Here is a 23,650-nt window from a genome sequence, read left to right as displayed (position 1 = left end):
CCTATTTGCATGGGTTCCGGTCTTTCTGGTGTTTTTGCTTTTTCTTCTACCCCCTGTCGGGTTTTAAATAAGGGGTAAGAGTATCGATAATCCCCCCCCTTTTCTATCCCCTTTTCGTTCCAGCAGCCGGTGATTTAGCTGGACTGTCAGATCTATTAATTCCTCACAGGTAGTAGGTAATTGCACCACCTGAGCTAATACATCCTTTAATTCTCCCCTGAGTCCTTGGTAAAACAAGGAGATTCGTTTCTGGGCCGGCCAATCTGTTTCCACTATAAGGCGGTTAAAGGTGGTGATGTAGGACAACAGATCCTGGGACCCCTGTCTCAAGGTCATTAATTCGTGATCTAGTGACAACATGTGAGACTTCCTATCAAACAATTTCCGGAGTTCTATGCAAAAGGCAGAGAAATCATGTAAAACAGGATCATCTTTTTCCAATAAAGGGATAGTCCAGCTGGACGCGTTCCCCCCCATATAGGACATCAGAAAAGCCGTTTTGGATGCTTCGTCCTGAAAGACCATAGGTTTGCATAGAAAATGCAGACGGCATTGATTCAGAAAGGTTTCAAATTTCCGTGGATCCCCATAAAACCTTTCGGGAGGAGCTAGGGGTATCCCATGATTTTGGATTATATGGACCGTCGGGGTGGCATCGGCAGAAGTGGAAGGGGCTGCTAGTGAACCCCCGGGTTGGAAGGAAGGAGGCGGCTGCAGAGTGGCCGGTCTAATCAATGGTTTCACCACAGGCTCTCTCGTGGCAAGATCTGACACGTCTTTACGTAAATCAGAGATCTCTTTATACAAAGCCTGGTTCTCTATCCGGGAATTCTGGACCTCCTGCTCAAGGCCTGCAAAGCTCTCCAACAGGGAGGTGAGAGTGGCATTCGTATCCATCGTCTAGGCTGGGCTGTATTCTTGGGCTTGTCAATCTGTCAGGATTGAGAGCAGCGCAAGAATACGCAAGCGCCACTAACCTTACTCGGATGGCCAGCAGAGACGATAGACGATAGTCCTTCGGACTCCGCTCCGCACAAACCCCTACAATGGAATATACCCACTGTTTGAGCCTGTACGAATAGGGGCCGGGAGGTAGATTGACATCGGGGAATGGCACGTCAGGTATCGTCTGGTCGTTACACCATGAGGTTACTGGTACAGGGACACTGCAGGCAGAGGAGGAGACAGAGAACAAAAGATTAGTTCTGCAGCAGAACTTACGGGAGCCCAGGATTCTCCCCCAGTCTTCCCTACTCACCAGTTTATCCACCCCATGTATCCTTAAAGGAATTCTCAGAAAAGTACCAAAGTAATAGTTTAACCAGAAGTACTGAGGAGTTAACGTCACTCCTCTGTCTACCAGGTCGTAACAACAAAATACTTCTTTGAATTACGAACTACAAGCGTGGAAGCACCACGCTTACAAGAACCACAATCCTCCTTGTGGAACCAAGTATACCAAGTATCAGATAAGGTCAGTAGCCACTGACAACGAACACAATTTTTCCCTGCAAAGTAAACAAGAAATGGCGGCAGCTTTGATACCGCTTTAAACAGAAAAGATACACAAAGAAGAGGAGGCGAGCCCGCACTCCTCTGGGTACTTGCACGACTGGATATGACTCGGAACAGAGAATCTCCAACAGGGTATTTGACCACGCTGGCTGTTCATCGGCGTCGTGCAGATCAAGGTAATGACCACGCTGGCTTTTGATCGGCGTAGTGTAGAACAGGTTAACAACTGACCACGCTGGCTTTTGATCGGCGTCGTCCTCAAGAATCCTAATCGAAGCGAGAAGGCTCATCCACTATGAGCAAATACAGAACACGAATTGACAAGCCCCGTTGTGTTCCGAAGGTGGAGCTTATATAATGTCCTCCCAGTTAGCCAACCCCCAGCGCCGGATGGCCTTCTGGGACTTGTAGTGCTTCCGCAAAGGACTGGAAATACGGAATCTTTTACCTTTGGCCTTGTCGATGGTAGCGATCGCTACAGTCATGTTACAGACACACATGTCCTTAGGACATGTGTATGTGAAACATGCACTTTAAAATACATTTCAGGGGTGCAGGGGGGGGTCCTTTGGACCCCCCCCTGCACCCATGGAATGCATTAACATTTTGCGAATCACTAATTGAAATTCGCAAAATGTCAATGCCTTCCCATTGATTCCTATGGGCCTTTTGGCCCATAGGAATCAATGGGAATTGCGAAATCGCAATTTAGAATTCGCATAATATTTGCCATTTGGTAAAAATAGCGATTTTTACTGAATCGCAAATATTATGCGATTAAAATCATGCATCCCATTTTGCGATTCCCTAAAAATCACAAATAAGGAATCGCAAAACCTTACAATGATGCATGTGGCCGTTAGCATGGGGTGAAAAGGCCTATTAGTAAAAGGGTTAACTAATATTTTTGTTTTCAATAAAACTCCCTGTAGGCATCATCTATCCTCTAAAACATATGATTGCTCTGTTAACCTGCAGTGAAATTAGGCGACCAAAATGCTGAACATACAGGCTTACATACGTTGGAGAAAGATATTGACGACACAATAGCTATGACCGTTGTCCCTGATTGATGACCGTTTCAGCAAGGGCTGCTAGATTACAAGACGCTTGTAGCACTTATATTGTAAAAGTGTCCTGCACATTATGAGGAACCGTGTGAAATTTAAAGTGGAAACAGAATTCACGACGACATCTGCAATTTAAGATATTTTCAGTTTCAGGGCTCCTGTCACACAGTATGCATTTGATAGAGGGACTAGGTCACAACAATTTTTTTATTGACCGCCAGGAATTATCACTTTCATTGATATGAGTGTATGTAATTATCTTGGCCTCAGAATTCTATACTTGGCTGCACATTATTATCCCATGAAAAGAACACTTTATCATGAGCTAGCACAGCCAATAAGCAGCATCAACATTTTCATGATGATCATAATATGCCTTCCTACACAAAAGGACTGCAGGGGAAAGGGAGCCTATTGCTAAGAAAAAGTTGGAAATCTGTAGAATGGATTTGACAGACTAAGTGGAGGCTGTTGCTGTGGTATTTGAAAGGATGACCAAGAGTGAAACTTTGCCATGTAGAGATATTTCTTTGTATGATGGAATAATGTATGCAGAGTTTTTGCTGGAATTTCTGTTTATTTTTTGAATTATTACCTCATCTTTAAAGCATACTCTCAAGTGAGTTGTCTGGCTCTATGAAGGTCCACCTATTTACAGTACTACTGTTTGTCTCCCTTCTGGAACATTTGACATTTCTGTTCGTTGATTGATGTAAAATGTTATTATTCGTGATGTAGAAGTTATCCTGGTGACTAATGGATGTAAAAAACAAAAGCATTTTAAACGAGCATAATTTAGGACTAATATTTTAACATAATAGCCCTAAGATGGGGTTGAATGCTTTAGTGGATAGGTGCTGAGCAATATTTAATCGTATGCAAGCCTTTCACTGGTCATGTATTCCACTTGAAATTAACACCGTCTTATGAAGCTAATGTGTTTTGTTTTGAAGTAACTCCAACCTGAACCAAGCAAGTTCTGGTTTCCTCTGCTGCTTGTGCTCTGATTTGTTTTCAAGTACTCAGTGGAAATGTGATTCCAAGTCAGGTAGGTGGAACTCTATACTGTGATCTATTACTTGGGCAAGCTGCGGGTCTTAAATCCTCCTTCCTCAAAGTATTATATATATATATATATATATATATATTTAGACCCATTGCAAGGAAGGCCCATTATATCGGCAATAAATAGTGCATTTGAGTGTACATCCAGATATGTGGACTACTTTCTCCAGGAACATGTAACAGCTTTGCCGACCTTTTTGCAGGACTCCAGGGATTTGTTATCTAGATTAAATACTGTGCAGTGGGCCAATGATTATTTGTTCTTAACTTTGGACATTGCCTCGCTTTATACTTGCATCAGGCATGATGATGGTCTCCATGCCGTAGATTTTTATCTCAAGCATAGGAGCATTGACATGTATCAACACAACAAAATGCTTTTGGGGATGACACAGTGGTGTCTTTTCAACAATATGTTTATGTTTGATGGCAAAGTGTATAGGCAAAAGCAGGGCGTGGCAATGGGGGCATGCTTCTCCCCCAGCTATGCATGTCTACATGTAGGCTGGTGGGAGGAGCATGTCCTCAAGAGAAAGCAGAAGGCACTTTATGAACATCCTGGTATGCACATGTTGAGGTATATAGACGATGTTTTTATAATTTGGAAGGGGAATGAGGATGAGGCAACGGCATTTGTGGATCTCATAAATGCAAATCAGCTTAACTTAAAATTTACATCCCATATTGATCCGCTCTTGATCACCTTTTTGGATATTAAGGTGGAAATACACAACGAGTCAATTGAAACTAATCTATATAGGAAACCTACAGCGGGCAACACACTTCTGCATGCCTCTAGTTTCCACCCACATCATACCCGACACGGGTTTTGCTAAGAATCTCGGAGTTAAGATGGACAACGGTCTGACCATCAAACCTCAGATTCTGGGCCTGGTGGGTCAATGCTTCATGATATTAAAAATGCTCAGGAAATTTCTCCCTCTCCTATCCATTGCCCACAGGAAAAGCACGGTGCAAGCCCTGGTAGGTTCCAGGCTTGACTATGCCAACGTGCTCTATGTTGGCCTCCCTGAGTACCTCCTATCGCGTTTGCAGGTGGTGCAGAACTCGGCTGCTCGAGCAATCTTTGGCCTCGGCCGGAGGTCTCTGTTGAAATCTCTCCACTGGCTACCGATAAGGAAACGTATAAAGTTCAAGGCGCTGACCATGGCATTCAAGGCACTCCATGGTTCAGGTGCCTGGTTCCTAAGGAAGTGGATGGGATTTCACTGTCCGCCAAGAGCCTTACGTTCTGCCTCCCTGTCACTGGCCACTGTCCCGGCAGTTAGGCGTGCTCCCATCGGGGGTCGCTCTTTCAAATATCTTGCACCCCGGGCCTGGAATGCACTGCCACTGTTACTAAGAAGATGCGAGAATTTACTGTCTTTTACAAAAGAGCTTAAGACGTGACTGTTCTGCAAGTAACCCTCCTCTACTGCGATGGTCGTGTTGTGCGGGGTCCGATAGCGCCGGGACACTCGGTTCGAGTAGCTGAGCGCTCAATAAAACTCCAACTAACATAACATAACTATTCCATCTAAAACTGTGATGAGCACCTGTATTCCAACTGACCCCACTTTTAATCAGGATTAACCACCAGTGAATTCCTGTAGATTTATCTCTACAAACAGTAGGCTGTCACAATCTATTAAGAAAATCATCAATACCCAATGGCCAAAGTTTTAACTGATGTTGTTCTACAAGGAGTTTTACCAAGCAAACCTCATTTTACATACCGCAAGGCTCACTCCATGCGAAGTGATTTTGTGAAAACTAGACCTGAGCTCTACAATAAAAGTAATTGGCTGTCCCCCAAGAAAAGTTTTTTTAAATGCAGTAAATGCAGAGCATGCAAGTTTGGAGTTAATGCCAACTCATGTTCTAATGCCTTCTCTGATGTTCCAATCAAAATAGGTGGACACTATACTTGCAGGATCGACCATGCCGTTTATGTTTTAAAATGCATTTGAGGACTACAATATGTGGGAAGCACAAAACTCCAAGTACATGCACGCATTTTACAGCACTTAAGGGCTACGGTCAATTCAGATCCATCATACCCTGTAGCTAGACATGTCAAAGTAGAACACAATAACAATCTTAACATTCTGCAATATTTTGTGATTGACAGTGTCCCACAGAACAAGAGGGGAGGCAACAGGGAGAGGACCCTCAGGCAACTTGAAATAAAATATATCATAGAGCTTGATACTAAGAACCCGAGGGGCCTCAACATTTGTGAGGATTTGCACTATTATTTGTAGGGCTTTTAAACACATTCGCTTTGCATGTCAGCAGTTGTATATACATGAATTTGTGGTTCTTATGGTTTTCTAAGGTTTTATATTCTAACTTTTTAATCCATTCAAATCATGTTTTTAGTCACTTTATACAGATGTTTTTTAGGTTAGTCTGGTGGTCAATTTATATGTGTTTTACCATGAATTTATGAATTTCTTTTTTATGAATGATTGGTTTTATGATATTTATTGGCGCACTTGCACAGATCTATTGACTGTTTCTGTCATGACTAATATCAACATACCTATTGGAGTATAAGTTTGGTCTATTTCTGCATTGCACTTTAAATGGTTTATGGTCTTTGTACTGGGTATATGAATTTCCAATATTTTGCTCCCAGTATGCATTTCCGTATATTTCCTATTTATGCATAATATACACTATCAATAGAGATCAACTGATGATCACATTTATTTTTTAGTTAGGGATTACCATCATGCGTAGATAGAAGACTATAGTGTAAACAGGATTAATTGCTCTTCCTACTTTCTTTCTCTCTACCCAACATTTCAACCCATTTACATTGATCCTGGCTGGGTTCTTAGGACACTTTAGGATAGTGCTATGTAAATATACAATTATTGGGGTTGATTCAGTTTTTGAATTTTTAGTTAACAAAAAATCAAAAAAAATAATATGCACATACATTTTAGCACTAGCACTTTTGGAAGTTATTTTTAGATAGGGTATGTACCTTTTTGTAATTTTAGCATTGAATCATGGGGACAACTTGTGCACTGTTTCTAAACGCAATCAAAATAATTATGATATATTAACTAATTCAAGTTCAAATAGAAACTATGATATTGTATTATGCAGTAATTATTATTGTTCTTGAATAAGCATGTCTAATTGTGATTTTACGAACATTCGCTAATATAATGCTAATTTGGCTGTTCATGAAGCAAATTGTCTTAACGTATTCACACAGTTATTGTTTGCCAAATCAAAATAATATTGAAACCTCTGCTACTCAGATTCAATATTCTGGATAGAGTGTTTTTTATATTTTACAATTGGTTTAACCAGTGTCCTTGTTTGATAAAGCGTGGTATATAGAGTCTTTTTACCATGTTTGTCTACTAGTCATGTGACTTCCATACACAGGATTGGTTTGTGTTGTTTTAAATTTTGTTGGGTCACATGTCACTTTATTCCAGTGAGCAAGGCGACTGCGCTCGCTGAAACGCGTCTGGATTTTTAGCACTATGCTGTTCACTTGAAAAATCTTGAATAATAAAATACCTGCCATTTCAAGAAGGGAGATTAAGCGTCCGTTTCTCTGTCTTGCTGCAAGCAATTGGGAGTGTCTGACTCGAGATATATATATATATACATATATATATATATATATATATATATATATATATATATATATATATATATATATATATATATATATATACGAAAGTATGTCTGTTTGTCCTTTATGCATTACTACACCATTCATCTGATTGGCATGAAACTTTGGGAAGTTGTTGAGTACACTCCCGCGAAGGTTTCTGGCAAAAAAAATAAAGAAAATGTTGTTAAATATTGGCCCCGGCCCCTTAGGGCCCTCATAATCTTTCCAATACTGAACGTTTACAGTTTCCGGTGCGACTCGCTTTTGCAATGACCATCAACAAAGCACAAGGACAATTGCTGCAAGTGTGTGGACTAGATTTGGAGAATCTGTGCTTCTCACATGGACAACTGTGGCCAGCTCACGCATCGGAAAACCTTCTGATGTATTTGTGTACGCACCACACGGAAAAACAAAAGATACCGTCTATCCACAAGCACTCGAATAAATAAACAGAATTAAAACAACACTTTAAAATGTTCTCCATATTAAAATGAATAAGTTTCAATAAAAATGACACAATGTAAATTGAATGTTATCATAACAAGTTTCCTTACATTTCCTTTCTTCTGAGATAGCAGCAACGCGCAACGGGTAAGCTAGTATATTTATACACACACACACACGCGCACACACAGCCACACACACACACACACCCCCCTTGAAGTGCCATTTTGTAAGTATTATACAGGATACTTTTTTGGAACACCAGAGTAAATAGGTTGATGAGTTGTGGTTATACAGATTGACAGGCTTATGGCCTGTAAGTGAAAAGGAAGCGTCATTCGCATTACATACACTCACCAACCCAGTCCTTAATATGACAGAATATGTAATTGATTTTAGACGATTACTCTCGGCTTTCGAAAGTGAGCTTTCGAGGGAAGTCTAGGGCACTTCTATACTCCTGCGATGTAAGATTATATGGCCTTTTGTTAACATCAATTGTATAAGTATTTTATAAACGGCAGTAGATCTGGGTGTTTTCCACAATAGTAGTCTCAAATCCCTTCGAAGATCACTATTTGTTATATCATTTGCTACATCAATCTGGGGACAGACATCACCTGGAGGTCCCCACTTGTCTGTTTAGCCCAGTTTCATAGTCAACAGCAGTTGAAATGGGAGTTACTTTTTGCGGTATAACACTTTGTTCCAAGGGATTAAGTGGTTTACTGTAAATATTAAACGGAATAATTTATCAAAAGAAAATCTATAAAATGTAATATGTGGACATCTGAGCTTCCATAATCAAATCCTTTGCTTGATTAAATTGTACTGGCATTCAACCAGCCCATTAATTTCCTTAGCACTTCGTTGTTACGCCTGACTGAGGTCAACTGTCTTTTCGAGGCATGTCCATGCAACCCTTATGGACATGGCCTTCGATAGGATGTTGCCTTTTTGGTGAAAAGGCAGATTCAGAGCTCATGCGCCACCTCCTGCTCGTTGGAACTGTCCCTGGCCCCATGCCAGCCCCATTCTGCCTTTTGTGGCTACAATAGAGGCTACCAGACATGTCCATTTCCACCCAGCAGGTTCCCCAGTTCTTTTTTTGGCAGCGACTCCCTCCAGCTTTGTGGAACCCAAAGCCGGAGATTTGCCAAGTCTGCCATCCTCAACCCTCCTTAGCCCCCACCCCAGCAGCTGCAGCCTTCAACCCCCTTTAATATCCCCTTACAGCATCTCAGGCAATCAGTTGGCAGTAGGGTGAAGCACTGCCTATTCTGCTGGTAGTCCATAAATTCGGACAAGTGGGTGCTCCAAATTGGTCAGTGGGGTTCCACTTTTCCATTCACGAAAACCCTGCCGCCATGCCTCCATCCTCAGATCACCTGACGGAGAACCACCTCTCCCTGCTGCGTCAGGAAGTGCTTACTTTTTAGCTGAAGTAGCCATCGAGAGGGCGCTGACATCCAAAGTTGGTCGTAGTTACTATTCCTGCTATATCCTGGTGCCGAAGAAGGATGGAGGCCTCTGCCCTTTACAGTAACTCTGCCCGCTCAAGTTAGGTCAGCCATGACTCATCAATGTGCCACAAAGGCAAGTTTCTTACTCATGCAGTTTTGCAGCCTCATCCCATCCAAGAAAGCCTGGGCATTGGATGCCTTAGCCAATCCTTCGCCCAAGGCCGTCCCTATGTATTTCCTCCGTTGTCCTTTTTTCCTTTGGCGCTAAAGAAAATCTAGGTGGATAGGGCAAAGATCTTCTTGTGCTAACGGAATAGTCCAGCAATCTGAGGTTTCCCCTACGGTTGGAAATGGAACATTGCCCTAATTGGCAATTTTCTATACAACCATCTGAGGGAGCCTCTTCTCAAGCCAGATTCACTCCAACATCTGAGTCTGGGGGGTTGGCTCTTGAGAAGTGAGCTTATTTGGCCCTGAGTTATTCTGTGGTGGTGATTGAATGCATCCAACTATCTAGTAAACCCTCCACCCTAAAGTATATTAGTCACCACCTGTGAAACATCAAGTCCTGGTGTAGTAACGGGCTATCAGAGCACAAGGGTCATTATTCCAAGATTTCTGGAGTGCTGATATGACCCAATTAATTCCGCTGGCCTCCTGACTTTTAATAAACAAATGTCCTGCAAAGGACTGCTACTCATTGTCCAATCTCTTCCTGTGGACTTCCCCTAGTGCTACATGTTATAATGAATTAATGCTCCTTTCCAGCCATTGCAGTCAACAGAGCTTCATTATCTGTTGGCAAAAACCCTGGTTTTGATTGCCATCTGCTCAGGTCCTAAGATTGATGAAATAGTGTCATTGCTTTAGTATTCACCATTTTTGAGACTGTGATGACAAAACCATTCTTTAGCCAGGTCCTCTCTTCCTTCCTTAGGTTCCCTCAAGGTTCAATTGTGAAGAAGAGATTGTACTTGTAGCATTTTATCGTAGCCATTCCTCCCCAGAACAAGAACATAATTATACATTTTATGCCTTTAGAGCGATTACAGATTATCTAGAGAGAACAAGCTCCTTCTGTAAGGTGATTTTCTTGTTCATCACCTACGGCCAATGCGGGAAGGGTCTTCATTCTACCACAGCTAAGCTTTCTAAATGGATCAGGACAGCCATCATTACATCATACGAAACATCTAAGGTTGACTTGCCTTCAATTGTCCAAGGTAGATCAACAAGAGGTAAGGCTTCCTCATGGACAATGTTTAAGGGAGCCTCCTTAAAAGACATATGTAACGCTGTCACATGGTTTTCACTTCACAATTTTGCGTCACATTACTGTCTTGAATTGGGGTGACGAGCATCATCGAATTTCTGTGCTTATGTTTTATCTTACAATCATTAGCTTTAACTTGTTAAGCTGTAATGAAAATCACAGGTGTACCATCAAAATCTGTGGTATATGTTTCCTTTTTTGGCTCAGAGTCAATGTGAGAACCAATCACTTTCTGCTTGGGTATTGGCTCATCGCGTAAGGACTGGGATGGGAAGACAGACGAGGAGGTAATGCCCTGGTTGCTTACTTGTAATCATCTTTACTCTGAGTCCAAGTTTCTCTCCCATGCTAGAAGTAATTTCTTTGGTGATTGTTTTTTGTCTTATTTAAGCATTGTACTTTAGGAAGCCATCATTCCAAGACCTCCTTTTCTGCATCCTGGGATATATCGACCATCTTGGGGGAACTTTTTATTTGTTTCCTACGTAAAAGGTCTCTGTGGAGCAGACAAAAGGAAATAATGTGGGAGGAAAACTGGGACTTGGTGTAATGAAGATTACTAGTAAGTAACCTGGACATTACTAAAGCATGGTGTGATAGCGGACTGTCATTTACAGACAGCAAATTTTTCATTGGAACGACCACTCAATTTACACAGACATCCTGTTAAAAGTATATGATGCACAAACCATAATGTGTAGACTTTTTAAATAAGCACATTTTTGTCATTTGCGCATCACCAGGCTAAGTGTCTTGATTTGTTTATCCTATTAAAATCTTTATTTTTATCACATTTTAGAATCAGAAAAAAAGTGGTTGATTTGTCTTTTCCCAGCTGTTTATTTATTTTGAAATATTTGTACAGTTCTTTCACATGTTTTTAAATGTTGTATTTCAGAAGAAAACAACATCCTACAGTCTTTCCTTTCACACCAGCAAGATTGTCACACCGGCATCGTTTTACAGAACTAACTTAAGACAAAATCAAGAATGCACTTACTCATTTTATCATTCACAGATGTTACTTACTCATCAATGAGTAAGTGCCTTCTGTGAATACCAAAATGAGTAGCATACTCATTTAGAGTAACTTACTCATTTTGAGTAACTTACTCATTTTGGTATTCTCAGAAGGCACTTACTCACCAATGATTAAGTGCCTTCTGTGAATACCAAAATGAGTAAGTGTCTTCTGTGAATACCAAAATGAGTAAGTGCATTCTGTGAATACCAAAATGAGTAAATGCATTCTGTGAATACCAAAATGGTAGTAAGTTTAGGATTTTGTAGTAAGTTAGTTCTGTGAATTGGGGCCCTTACTTTAGGACTCCTAAATGCCTTCTGTGATTACCACAACTCTTAAAGTTAGGATTTTTCTCAGTTTAGGAGTAGTAAAGTTAGGACTCTTAACTTTAGGACTCCTAAATGCCTTCTGTGAATACCAAAAGTTTTAAAGTTAGGTTTTTTCTCAGTTTAGGAGTAGTACAGTTAGGACTCCTAACTTTAGGACTCCTAAATGACTTCTGTGAATACCGAAATGAGTAAGTGCCTTCTGTGAATACCAAAATGGTAGTAAGTTTAGGATTTTGTCTTAAGTTAGTTCTGTGAATCGGGCCCATAGTTCTTTTTACAGGTTGACCCACCACTCCTGTAAACCATATCAAGTGACTAAGACCCCACGGCGGCTTCCCGGCCCCACATATACCCCTATATGCCATAGCTGTCCTCCTGAAGCACTGGTACAAAATTAACCGCCATCAGACAACCATCACATAACCCTCTCCAGTCTTCCCCATTACACAGAATCTGGATTCCCCACCGGGCATGCTGTTTATGTTTTTGTTTATGTTTGCAGATTTCTAGAGCGCATGGCTGCCCTTGAGCGTCCCAGCGCTAATGATAGAGTAGGTCGGAACAGGTGAGTGGATTTTAAGGGAACAGCCAGGTCTTCAGAAGCCTATGAAAGGAAAGAAGATTGGGCTGGGACCGGATGTCCAGTGGAAGTGCATTCCAAAGTCTGGAGGCGTTGTACGAAAACAGGTGTCCTCCTGATCGGGCCCCCTTGATCCTGGGTGTTGTCGTCAGGTGAAGATGTGTGGAGTGAAGGGTTCTACTAGTTTATTGTGGGGTGATAAAGTCTTTTAGGATAGGAGGGGCTTTGCCATACAGGATTTTATGGGTGATACACAAGGCCTTGAAGTGTATCCTTTTGAGTATTGTAAACCAGTGCAGTGACCTGAGGGCCGGCTTCGCTGAGCAGCGGTTGTTGGTGCCCGTAAGAATCCGCGCAGCAGTATTTGGGAGAGTATGCTGGATACTCATTTATAAGACTAGAGAGAGGGAGCGCCCCCATTACTGGGGGATTTGTATTAGGATGGGCCCACGCTAAATAGGTACACTTGCACACAACTCTTCCAGCTATCCATGATAGATGAGTTCAAACTCAATCAACTCCTTCACTTGGCAAACACACAGATGGTAAAGAAAAAGGGTAGCAGGTTGTAATGGCAGAGTTCTTGGCTCTATTTAGCAGTGATATAGATCTTAGTCTTGCTCACATCTATTCTTAGCTTGTGTTGGCCCTTTTAAGCCCTTTCTTCCAGACCTAGAAGAGGATAGCTGCTTAATATGATGATAGATCCCTTATTCTTGACTCTAACCTGTCTATTGCCTATTGGCTTTGACATACTTGACACATTGGTATGGTTTATGTAGGTATTCTGGCAGAGCTAAGGGGCATTTCATCCCTTTCAGGCCTACAGGCCTAGAGCTAGAGGGACTCCATCTTGATGAAGCTGAGAGGCTTTTCAGGGTAAAGGTAAAGTTTATAGTTATAGCTGTTGTTCGCCCTAAGCGAACCGGAGAGAACCGGCCAGAGCTGAATCTAATCAGGAATTGTTCCCGGGCTCAGGTCTCTAGACGAAACAAGCAGACTGGTCACTGTGGGAGCGTCTAGCGCAAGGAGCCTGGTCATGGGATTGGTGGGAGGAAGCTGCTGGCTGGAACTTTCCATGAGGAAACAGTATTCTATATCAGTGAAGTGCAGAGGCGAGTTAGGGAGTCGAGTGGAGGTGGCGGAGCCAAGCAGTCGTGTTGAGGTGGAGGAGTGGTAGGCAGTCGAGTGGAGTTGGCAGAGAGAGAGAGGGTTCAAGCTGGAGAGAGAGCTGAGTTGAATAGTGAGCTGGAACTGAAGGAAGCAGTCAGAAGCAGTTACTTATCAGGAGGAGGTGTGAATAGCTGGAGTCTGAAGTAATGCCTTTTAGAAGAGACGGAGGAGAGATCGTGGACTAACCTGTGGGAGCAGCTGGAGTTATTTGGACATTGGCGCAGAGACAGAGTGAACAAGCTAGTGGAATGAAAAGCATTAGAGCGGCAGGAACCATTAGATTGAAGCTGGAAGGTGGAGACAGTTCGTGGGGGAGAGGAGTCCAGTACAAAGTGATCAGCGCAGAGGTGTATCCAAGAGTGCAGGAGAGAGAGAGAGTCTGAGATGAGCCAAGGCACAGACGAGAGAGGAACCCAGATGACAGCTAGAACAAGACTTCACACTAATCAGGTGATATTGTTTTCATCACATTAGTTTACTTTACACTTGCATCTTAATCTTGTCCTTATTCCCTAGGCTATTGTATGTCTAATCTTTTCCCTTTCAGCGGTGTGTTCCTGTTACCCCGCAAATAAATTGTATGTTTAATCCTTTTCTTTCAGCGGTGTGTTAAAGTTACTGCTAGTTATAGAGACCCCATAGTTTTGTATATGTGTATTTTATTATTGCTACAATAAACATCCCCATTAATTAGTGAATTAGTGTGCATGAGTTTTTTTATGATAAAGCTAGCCTGGCTTCTAGCCAGTTGCCGGTGAGTCACTGATGGATCAGAAGGGGGTAGGAGCGCTTAAATCAAGAAATAACTCAATCACATAGTGTGTATATCTTTGTCCCCATACAGTGAGGGTAATCTTCTTTCCTGGTAGGTATTACTGTTTGAACAGATGCTACCCCTGATCAGGTAAGTAATAGTGAGGGAGAGAGGAGACCTGCAACTAAGGGACCACGGTAGTACACTCTCCCATAATCCTGTAAACAGCGTCTTCTGTTCCAAAGCATAGGTAACCTTTTTCTCCTAGTCAGATGTTATAGCCAGAACAGATGCTGCCCCTGATCCGGTAAGTCTGAATGAATAGGGAGAACAGGGAGTCCTTGAGCTAGGGAATTGTTGACACTAAGTAATTCGGCTATCCCATAATATTATTGTAGTAGCAGACCCTTAGTGAAGAGACATATATCTGAAGGTGTTCATAGGAATGTGGTCGTCGTTGATATGCGGCGTTAGTGAGAACGCTGGGTTGGATTACCAGCGTGGATACCCACAGGATTGTGGCTTGTGTAAGTGAGAGCGTCAGGGGGGATACTGGCGTGTAGGTTTGCCGGATTGCGAACCGTTTGGAAATAAGGGAGAGCACTGGGGCTGCAGACCCACATGTGTAGACGCACCGGATTGTGTGTCATATCTGCCCCAGGGTAGATTAGTCTGGGTCTGAGTGGCCGCGAGACTATAAGTTATCCTTAGTAATCAGTGAGTATTCTTAGTATCCCTATAGATTTAGTGGTGTTTCTAATAATATGAGCTTGTATATTGCGAGTTCCCCATCCTCAGGTAGGTACCCAGGTGCCTGGATAGATGGTCCTGAGGAGGGATGTGATTACGTTCTGGCTGGGTTGGAGGGGCCCCTAGGGGCTGATCCCATCTAATCAGAAAATCCAGCCATGACATCTGGCGTCACGAACTGCTTTCGAATACTGTGTGTCCTGGCCATGTGCTTAGATTGTTTCCCATGTGTTGTGAGGGAGTGCCCTGAGCGCCGGTTCCATCTGGCGTAATGTTGCAGTTTATGTAGCCTGTGTGACCTATGGGCTTGAACAGTTGCAGCGTGAGGAGATTGCATTACATCATGGCATTTGGCTTATTCAGGGTGGAAGGAATGGTTTTCATCTTGGTGTTTAAACTGTCAGGGTTGAAGGATGGCATTACATGAGGGAGCCAGTTACATCTTTGTGATGGTCCAATTGTATAAATGTGTGTAAAAAATGCTTTTAAATTGTCCATTAAATTGCTTGCTGCATCTGCTTATGCTGTGCAATGTGAAATGTGTTCATTGTTATATGATTTGTGGAGTTCTTTGCATATAGCTCCTTGTAAATATGGCTTGTGAATAGCGCCATGTTATTGTGGCTTGTGAGGTGCATGTTCTCATGTTGATCTGCTGTGTTCCTTGTGCATTGCGCCTTGGATATATTGTTTGTGAAGAGTTTGTCTTGTAAATATGGCTTGTGAATAGCGCCATGTGGTCATGACTTGGATAGAGCATGTTATTGTTGCGTTAGGTAGGAGAGAGCTGGTTCTCTTTCAAATGCTTGGAGAAATTGTTTTGTGTTATCTGTGAACGTGGAGAGATGAGTTCATGATTTTCCCATGTATCTGCAGTCATTGGGAATTGATTGTGCTTGAGCTGCCAAAGGGTTAATATCTTGAATTGAGATGGCAGTCTTTATTTTTAACATGCTGTTTTACCTTGCATGGTTATCTGACCTGACTATAAAAGTCAGTGGATTATTTGTGGTTTGATTTTGACTTTTTCTGGTTCCTGGGTCTGCCTACGTGCTTTGTCAGCTTCTTGACGGAAAGGTAACATCTTGTGCTTTGCGAAGGGCTCTGTTAAATGCGTCTACGAATTTGTGTGGGTTTGCCTTGGTACTGATGACTTCATGTGTCTGACTCTTGGGGTCGGTCGGTTATAAATCAACCAGTCGGATTGAGATAAGGGTTTGCACGGAGAGAGCTGTGTTCTTTTAAATGTGCTTTCTTAATATGTATCCACAGACGTGTGGAGAATTATTTTTGAATGCATGATTTAAAATCTGTGAAATGTTAAAAAGATGGCCCAGATAGAGTGCACGCTACGGGGCTGTTTTCATTAATTATTTCTTTGAGGGTTTTCCATCTAGAAAGGAATGTGTTGGCCGATGCTTTGCAGTGATCACAGGTTGAGAATAATCAATCTTGCCCGACAGTGCATGGGAAACCTGCTCTGCTCCACTGTGCAAACTCACCCGCCGCTGCCCAGGGGAAGAAGAGCGTCCGGGGCTCTGCCTGTCCGCCTCCCGCTGCCTCACTCCCTTCAACAACTGCAGAGTCAGGCTGCCGAGCGGAGCGGTGGAGGGGCACGAGGACTACAGCCCCCAGCAGCCCTAGCGGCACCCAGCCACACATTTCTGCGCCAGGAGGCGCATAAATCCTGCGTCACGCCGGTCAAGCGGGGGAAACCTGCTCTGCTCCACTGTGCAAACTCACCCGCTGCTGCCCAGGGGAAGAAGAGCGTCCGGGGCTCTGCCTGTCCGCCTCCCGCTGCCTCACTCCCTTCAACAACTGCAGAGTCAGGCTGCCGAGCGGAGCGGTGGAGGGGCACGAGGACTACAGCCCCCAGCAGCCCTAGCGGCACCCAGCCACACATTTCTGCGCCAGGAGGCGCATAAATCCTGCGGCACGCCGGTCAAGCGGGGGAAACCTGCTCTGCTCCACTGTGCAAACTCACCCGCCGCTGCCCAGGGGAAGAAGAGCGTCCGGGGCTCTGCCTGTCCGCCTCCCGCTGCCTCACTCCCTTCAACAACTGCAGAGTCAGGCTGCCGAGCGGAGCGGTGGAGGGGCACGAGGACTACAGCCCCCAGCAGCCCTAGCGGCACCCAGCCACACATTTCTGCGCCAGGAGGCGCATAAATCCTGCGTCACGCCGGTCAAGCGGGGGAAACCTGCTCTGCTCCACTGTGCAAACTCACCCGCCGCTGCCCAGGGGAAGAAGAGCGTCCGGGGCTCTGCCTGTCCGCCTCCCGCTGCCTCACTCCCTTCAACAACTGCAGAGTCAGGCTGCCGAGCGGAGCGGTGGAGGGGCACGAGGACTACAGCCCCCAGCAGCCCTAGCGGCACCCAGCCACACATTTCTGCGCCAGGAGGCGCATAAATCCTGCGTCACTCCCGTCTCGCGGGACGTCGAGCGGGACGCCGGGCGGAGCCCGGGCAGAGGGCGGGCCGTCTGTGGCCGTCCGGGGACGACCAGGGACGGGACGGGCCACCCCCCTTGGTATTGCTTCCTGAGACTGTCGTAGTACCTGTTGCACGAAAAGACATTCTGATTGAGGTATTGTTTGTATTGGTAGTGAAGCGACCCTGATTGGGGGCCTACAGTCTTGGCTTGTTTAGAAACACACCCCATAAACCACAGGGGAGGGACGGATATGGCCACCAAACCGAAAACTCGCTCCAACAAAGGCAATCCAAGAACCCCTTTGTCAGCAAAACAGGATGGTCCTGAGATAAGCAATGTTGTGATACATAAAAATACCCCGACTGTCCTTGATTTAATGTTAAGGAAAGTAGCAGGGGAGATAGAACGAACAGAGAAGCGTATCTCAACTACGTTAATAAATTTACCTTTGACTCCTATTCAAATCGGAGATTTAAATCTTAGTGAGACCCCAGACATTGGTCACCTAGAAAAGTCAATTGAAACAATACCCTGTGCTCAGTTAGAAGTAGGGAAAAAGGATCAGCGAAGAAATGGGGGAAATGAAACTTCCAGGAAGAGAGGAAGGAAAGGTGGGAGTAAGAGTACACGAGCAAACAAGAGTAAAAGAGGTAATAGAGGTAATGAGTGTAGATCGGTGGAGGATGAAGAACTGATAATAGAACCTAGATTCCCTTCGAACCCGCCAGCATGGCTTGATGCCGTAATTCTAGACTTGCAAAAACACCTGGAGGGATTCATAACCAATCAAATTAAACCTTTAGTAAGCAAGCTAGATAAAATTAGCAGTGAACTCAACAAACAGGGTAAGGCCACCGATACTATACTTGCTAAAGTGATGCCAGTAACAACCGCACCAACCCCAGTAACCAACAACTGTGTTAGCAATGAGCATAGCATTTCTGTGCAGGTGCATGCAGAGCCTAGAACAGCTATAGAGATGGGGGAGGGTAGGGTACAAGATAATGAAAATGTAGGTGGGAATATAGCCCAGGGACCAATAACACAAAAGCAACCACATATAACTCCCACAAGTAATCAAATATATACCTCGCATCCGAATAGGGAGTTGAGTGATATATTACAGGATCCCTTACCCCGTGTAAATTTTCCACCAGAAGCAAGCCCTTATGTTGTTATCTTCACGGGGGTACCAGAACTTAGAAAGGGGCAGAGGGAAACTTACATAGAACTTAAAAGTAAAGTTACCACCTGGTTAAACATACATAGACCATTACAGGGGGGGGGACCAGGAGAAATTCTACACTTACGGAGGGCAAGCTGGGTTGGCTCCAGAAGAAAAGACATAGAAGGTAATTGCATTATTGCAAACTTCAGAAACCCCAAACTAGTGGAGTACATTGTAGATAATTACAATAGAAACAAAACCAGCACAATAAGGACAATGCCACTATGGTACTTCTATCCCAGAAAACCAGTTTTACAGCAGCCACCATTTAGACAGGTGGGAAGGGGAAGACCAATAGAGGAGCACTGGGCAACCCGTAGGGACAAAAATGCCCAACCACTATTAAATCAGGGTGGCCCTCAGTGGCTAAATAGATATAGTCCCCTACAATATCTGAATGAGAATGACTGACTACAAGGGAGGGTACAAAGCGAGGGAAATGATCGGAGGGGGGCAACTGTTGAAGGTGGAATGGAAGTACCTGTGGGGGAACAAGTAAATGTAGTATTAAAATATACTCCAATTGGGAAGGTGAAAATGACAGGGATGGGCAAATAAATAGGGCTAACCCCAGGCTAACCGAGCCGGATGTGAAAAGAGTGATGGGCTCGGGAGAAAAATTGAACATCGTGTCCTGGAACATAGCGGGCATAGCAGGCAAATTTGAAAACATAGATTGGCGGAACCAGTTAGAAGGGTTCCATATAATAGCCCTGCAGGAGACATGGGCAGTTGATCCCTCACAGTATCAAATAGAAGGCTACAAAGGTTTTTTTGTGCCAGCTAAGGAAAGCAGAATGGGAAGAGCAAAAGGGGGGCTGGCCCTCTATGTCAGCCTAACCTTAGAAGGTAGATGGTCAGCACCAGCATGGACGTCACATACACTACAGGCAGTAAGGTTCCAAGGTAGAGGGTTGAGGTTATTTGTGCTTAACGTCTATAACTCAAGACCTGCAGAAGGAGAGAATGTTGTCCTGCGGGAGATAGACGAAAGACTGATTCAAGAATCAGAACGAAAGATAGGAGGGGGAGGACCAATAGTAATACTAATGGGAGACTTTAATTGTCACCTGTGCCAAACCTTGCCACCTGCCGGCACAGGATGGGACTCCTGCCCTTTAAAAAATGGTCCGCACTTTGAGCATAGCAGTGAGGGCTCATTACTAACTGCACTAACAGAAACCCACCTATTGGCTCATACTATTGATCTGATTGTCCAAGGGGTGGAGGGTGCGTACGTCCCAACATTTAAGGGGAGTGGTTGTTCCACCATTATAGGTTACATTATGATATCTTCCTTCGCCAAAGCAAGGATCACTAAGGTGAGCACGGAATGGAGCACCTTTAGTGACCATAACCCCCTAACCATGGAAATATCATGTAATACGGGGGGTGGTAAAGCTAACCGAGGGGACACTAGCCTGCGCCATCAGATCAGGGGAGAAGACTCAGATGGGCAAAAATAAATCCCCAGGAATTTTATAAGACCTTAATCCAAAAGGGTAGTAAACAAGTTGAGGAGTGTCTGGACCTCCAAGTTGAAGGACCGGCTTTAGTGGCAGCGTTCAAGACCCTGACAGAATTGACCGACAAACTATTGAAAACTAGGGGGTCAGGAAAAGGAAATGTTCAACCAAGATGGTTTGATGCTAGTTGTTCAAAAGCACTGAGGAACCTTAAATTGTCTCTAAAAACTAAACCGAGGGACAAGGCTGAAGTGGCCAAATGTAGGCAAGCCTATAAATTGAAGGTGAAAGCAAGAAAGATCACCCTACAAACAGAAGTTTGGGCAGATCTGCGAGAGGCAGGTGAAAATAGGGATTTCACTGAGTTCTGGAGGATAGTAAATAGACCATGCTTTCAAGATCATACTGCTCCGGTGATTAGCACTAACATCCTCCCGGAACAATGGGTTGCTCATTTTAAGGGCCTCTATAGTGACCCCAATCCTGAAACAAACGAAGGGGCCTGGGAGGGTACCCGGAATTCTGAATCATACCTTTTATTAGAAGAGATAGTATCAGCAATTAATGGGCTGAGACTAAATAAAGCACCAGGGCCTGATGGTACTCCACCAGATCTATATAGGAGTAATACAGAGTTCTGGGCCCCGATTCTAACAAGGGTTCTAAATGCAGCTATTAGTTCTGGTCTTCCACGCTCTTGGTCCACCGCATTGATCGTCCCGATATTTAAAAAAGGGAGCAAGGACGATCCAAAATGCTACAGACCGATTTCATTAATTGACGTGTCTGCTAAAATACTGGGCCGCGTAATTTTGAATCGGCTGATGGATTGGACAGAAGAGCATCGTACCCTGGTGGATGTTCAGTACGGGTTTAGAGCTGGTAAGTCGACCAGTGATCAGTGCCTAAACCTATACCTGTTAACTGCTAAGTACACTAAAGCTAGCAATGGTACAATCTACATGGGTTTTATGGATCTAGCAGCGGCCTTCGACAATGTAAACAGATCAAAATTGTGGAGGATGATGTTTAATATGGGCATTGAGGTGGGGCTAATAAATATTTTAAAGGAGTTACATTGGAATACGACGGCCGCGGTCCGTTACAACCAGGAGGGGGGATGTACAGAACAATTTCCATGTACAAAAGGGGTAAGGCAAGGATGTATTCTTGCCCCCTTTTTGTTTTCACTTTATATTAATGCCCTAGAAAGTGCACTAACTGCCCTAGCTGTAGATTGTCCAAGAATAGGATCGCGCCAAATCCCTGTATTACTGTACGCGGACGACGCGGTCCTGCTCGCCCGGACACCAATGAGCTTACAAAAACTGGTAGACGGATTTGTTCAGTTTATGGGCAGTCTAGATCTGTGCGTAAATCTGAAGAAATCATTCGTCATGATAGCCGGGAAAAATCCCTCAAAAAAGTTTGTATACAAAATAGGGACACACACGTTGGAGTCAGTGGACACCTTTTCGTATCTGGGCCTTTTGATGGATGGTAAACTTGAATTTAATCCTTTAGTGACTGAGCATTGTACAAAGCTAGCTTCCTCGAGTGGTGCAATTTTAAGTTTTGCAAGTAGGCTAGGACGATGGTGCCCTGAACAAATTATGTCCCTATATTCCTCAATTAGTGTAGCAAAAGTCCTATATGGAGCAGAAGTGTGGGGTTTCAAGGACCCTAAAAAACTACAAGTAGCAGAAGACAAATTCTTTCGCAGAGTATTGAAAGTCCCACACTCCATCCCTGCGGAAATAGTGCACACGGAACTAGGGATTCAATACATCTCAGATCATGTCAAGATGAGGCCTATTATGGCTTGGATAAGAATATGGTCCAACCCAGAGGCAGCACTGACTAGGGAGATCATTTTGGACTGCTTGCACAGAGAAAATGGACTAAAAATCCCGTGGCTTAAATATGTTAAGAACACTCTAGAAAGTATAGATGAGCACCCCCTCTTTAATGACCCTGTATCGAACTCTATTAGATGTAAAGCAGGTGTCAAAATGCTGCTTAAAGAGAAATTTAAAACTGTTAGACGTGATGCTGATATGTTGAAAGGATCGATTGCATCTCATTCTCGAGTTAGCAATGGGGAGGGTATGGAAGCCTATCTGTTCCTGATGTACAACTAACATGATAGATTTTTATTATGTCGTTTTAGGCTCAATCTGTTACCTAACATTTTAGCGTATCCCTCAGGTTTTACTGTAACGATTGAGCAGAAGGGTGCCTGCGGCTGCGACAATAGGTCTCCGCAGGACACCCTTCATTTTGTACTTTTATGTTCTTTCTATCGGAATCCAAGGCGTAGATTTTTGGTTGAGATCCTTAGGAAACAGAAATTCCGCCAGGCTAAAGCTGCATTACTTTTCTTGCAGAAAGCTAGCGACAAGCACACTCTATGTTGTATCACTAGTTTTTTAAAAGTGGCAGTAAGATTGAGGAACACGAGGGACTAGCAAACATTTGTACAGGAATATTACCCCCCTACATGAAATGTATTATTTATTTGTTCCGTCCTTTTATTTTTACAAGATATAATGTTCAGTAATGTAATTTAATGAATTTTTAATTGCTTTTTTTAATCTATTGAGTGTATAAATTGTACTTTTATGATGGTTTTTTACTGTCGAAATAAAGATTTACTGAACTGAACATGTGCTTTTAATTAGTGAAAGGCAACCGTGTGCTTTTACAATAAAATGTATTCTTATTATTATTTTCCCAAATGCAAACTGAACTTTTTTTTTCTAATGTGACTGTATGCAGCAAAACTGGCATTGGTAAGTTAACCAACTCAGTTAGAAAATAAATGGCTGTTTATTAATGTATGAATGTGGCCCTTTTATTAGGTTGAATTGAAAAGTTTGCGCTATAAATTACACTGTAATGCAAAATTACATGATGCCCCTGGTTGAACAAGATACAATGGTGAAATGTGTCTGCATTTTATGTTGTTTTAAAATTATTTCTCTTTCAACAGCTGATAATATATATTTTTAATACCTTGCACGATAAACGTGCTGCCTGATAGATATATCTGCAGAGAAATATTAAACCCAATGGTCCATGATAATTCGTTTTTTCAAATGCAGAATGCATAATCTTGTGTGCAGAAGTAAATTGCCCCTTTTTGTATGTTGATCTGCATGCTCAATAACTGCTCATATTTCTAATGTCTTGCCTTTAGCTGAATTAGTTAGATAAAAGTTTTTTTAGAAAGTGGAGCTTTTAAGTAGCAGTACATTGTAACAGAATTGTTTTTTTAAAAAAATGCTAGCTTTCGTTAGTTAGAGAAATCAGGCCTGGGAACAAGCTTACAAGGAATTTGTTTGTCGACCTTGGCAGACCAGCTGGTTTGTGAAGACGGGTTTTTTCCTCTGCAGGCTTCGACTGCAGCCTGTCCTGTTATGATTGGCTATAATCC

General features: G+C 43.3%; 1 protein-coding gene across 1 annotated transcript in view; it reads left to right on the top strand.

Annotated features, from left to right (window-relative positions):
- Nucleotides 1–23,650, top strand: part of MEI1 (meiotic double-stranded break formation protein 1) — a 3,731,473-nt gene that overhangs the window by 2,118,891 nt on the left and 1,588,932 nt on the right. Inside the window, exon 17 of the mRNA XM_086963480.1 lies at nt 3,539–3,633. Within this exon, the coding sequence (XP_086819606.1) occupies nt 3,539–3,633 (95 nt within the window). The remainder of the gene's footprint in view (nt 1–3,538; nt 3,634–23,650) is intronic.

Source organism: Lissotriton vulgaris, chromosome 1_1 (assembly GCF_964263255.1).
Source record: "Lissotriton vulgaris chromosome 1_1, aLisVul1.2, whole genome shotgun sequence".
NCBI lineage: Eukaryota > Metazoa > Chordata > Amphibia > Caudata > Salamandridae > Lissotriton > Lissotriton vulgaris.
This window is presented reverse-complemented; position numbering and strand designations above follow the sequence as displayed.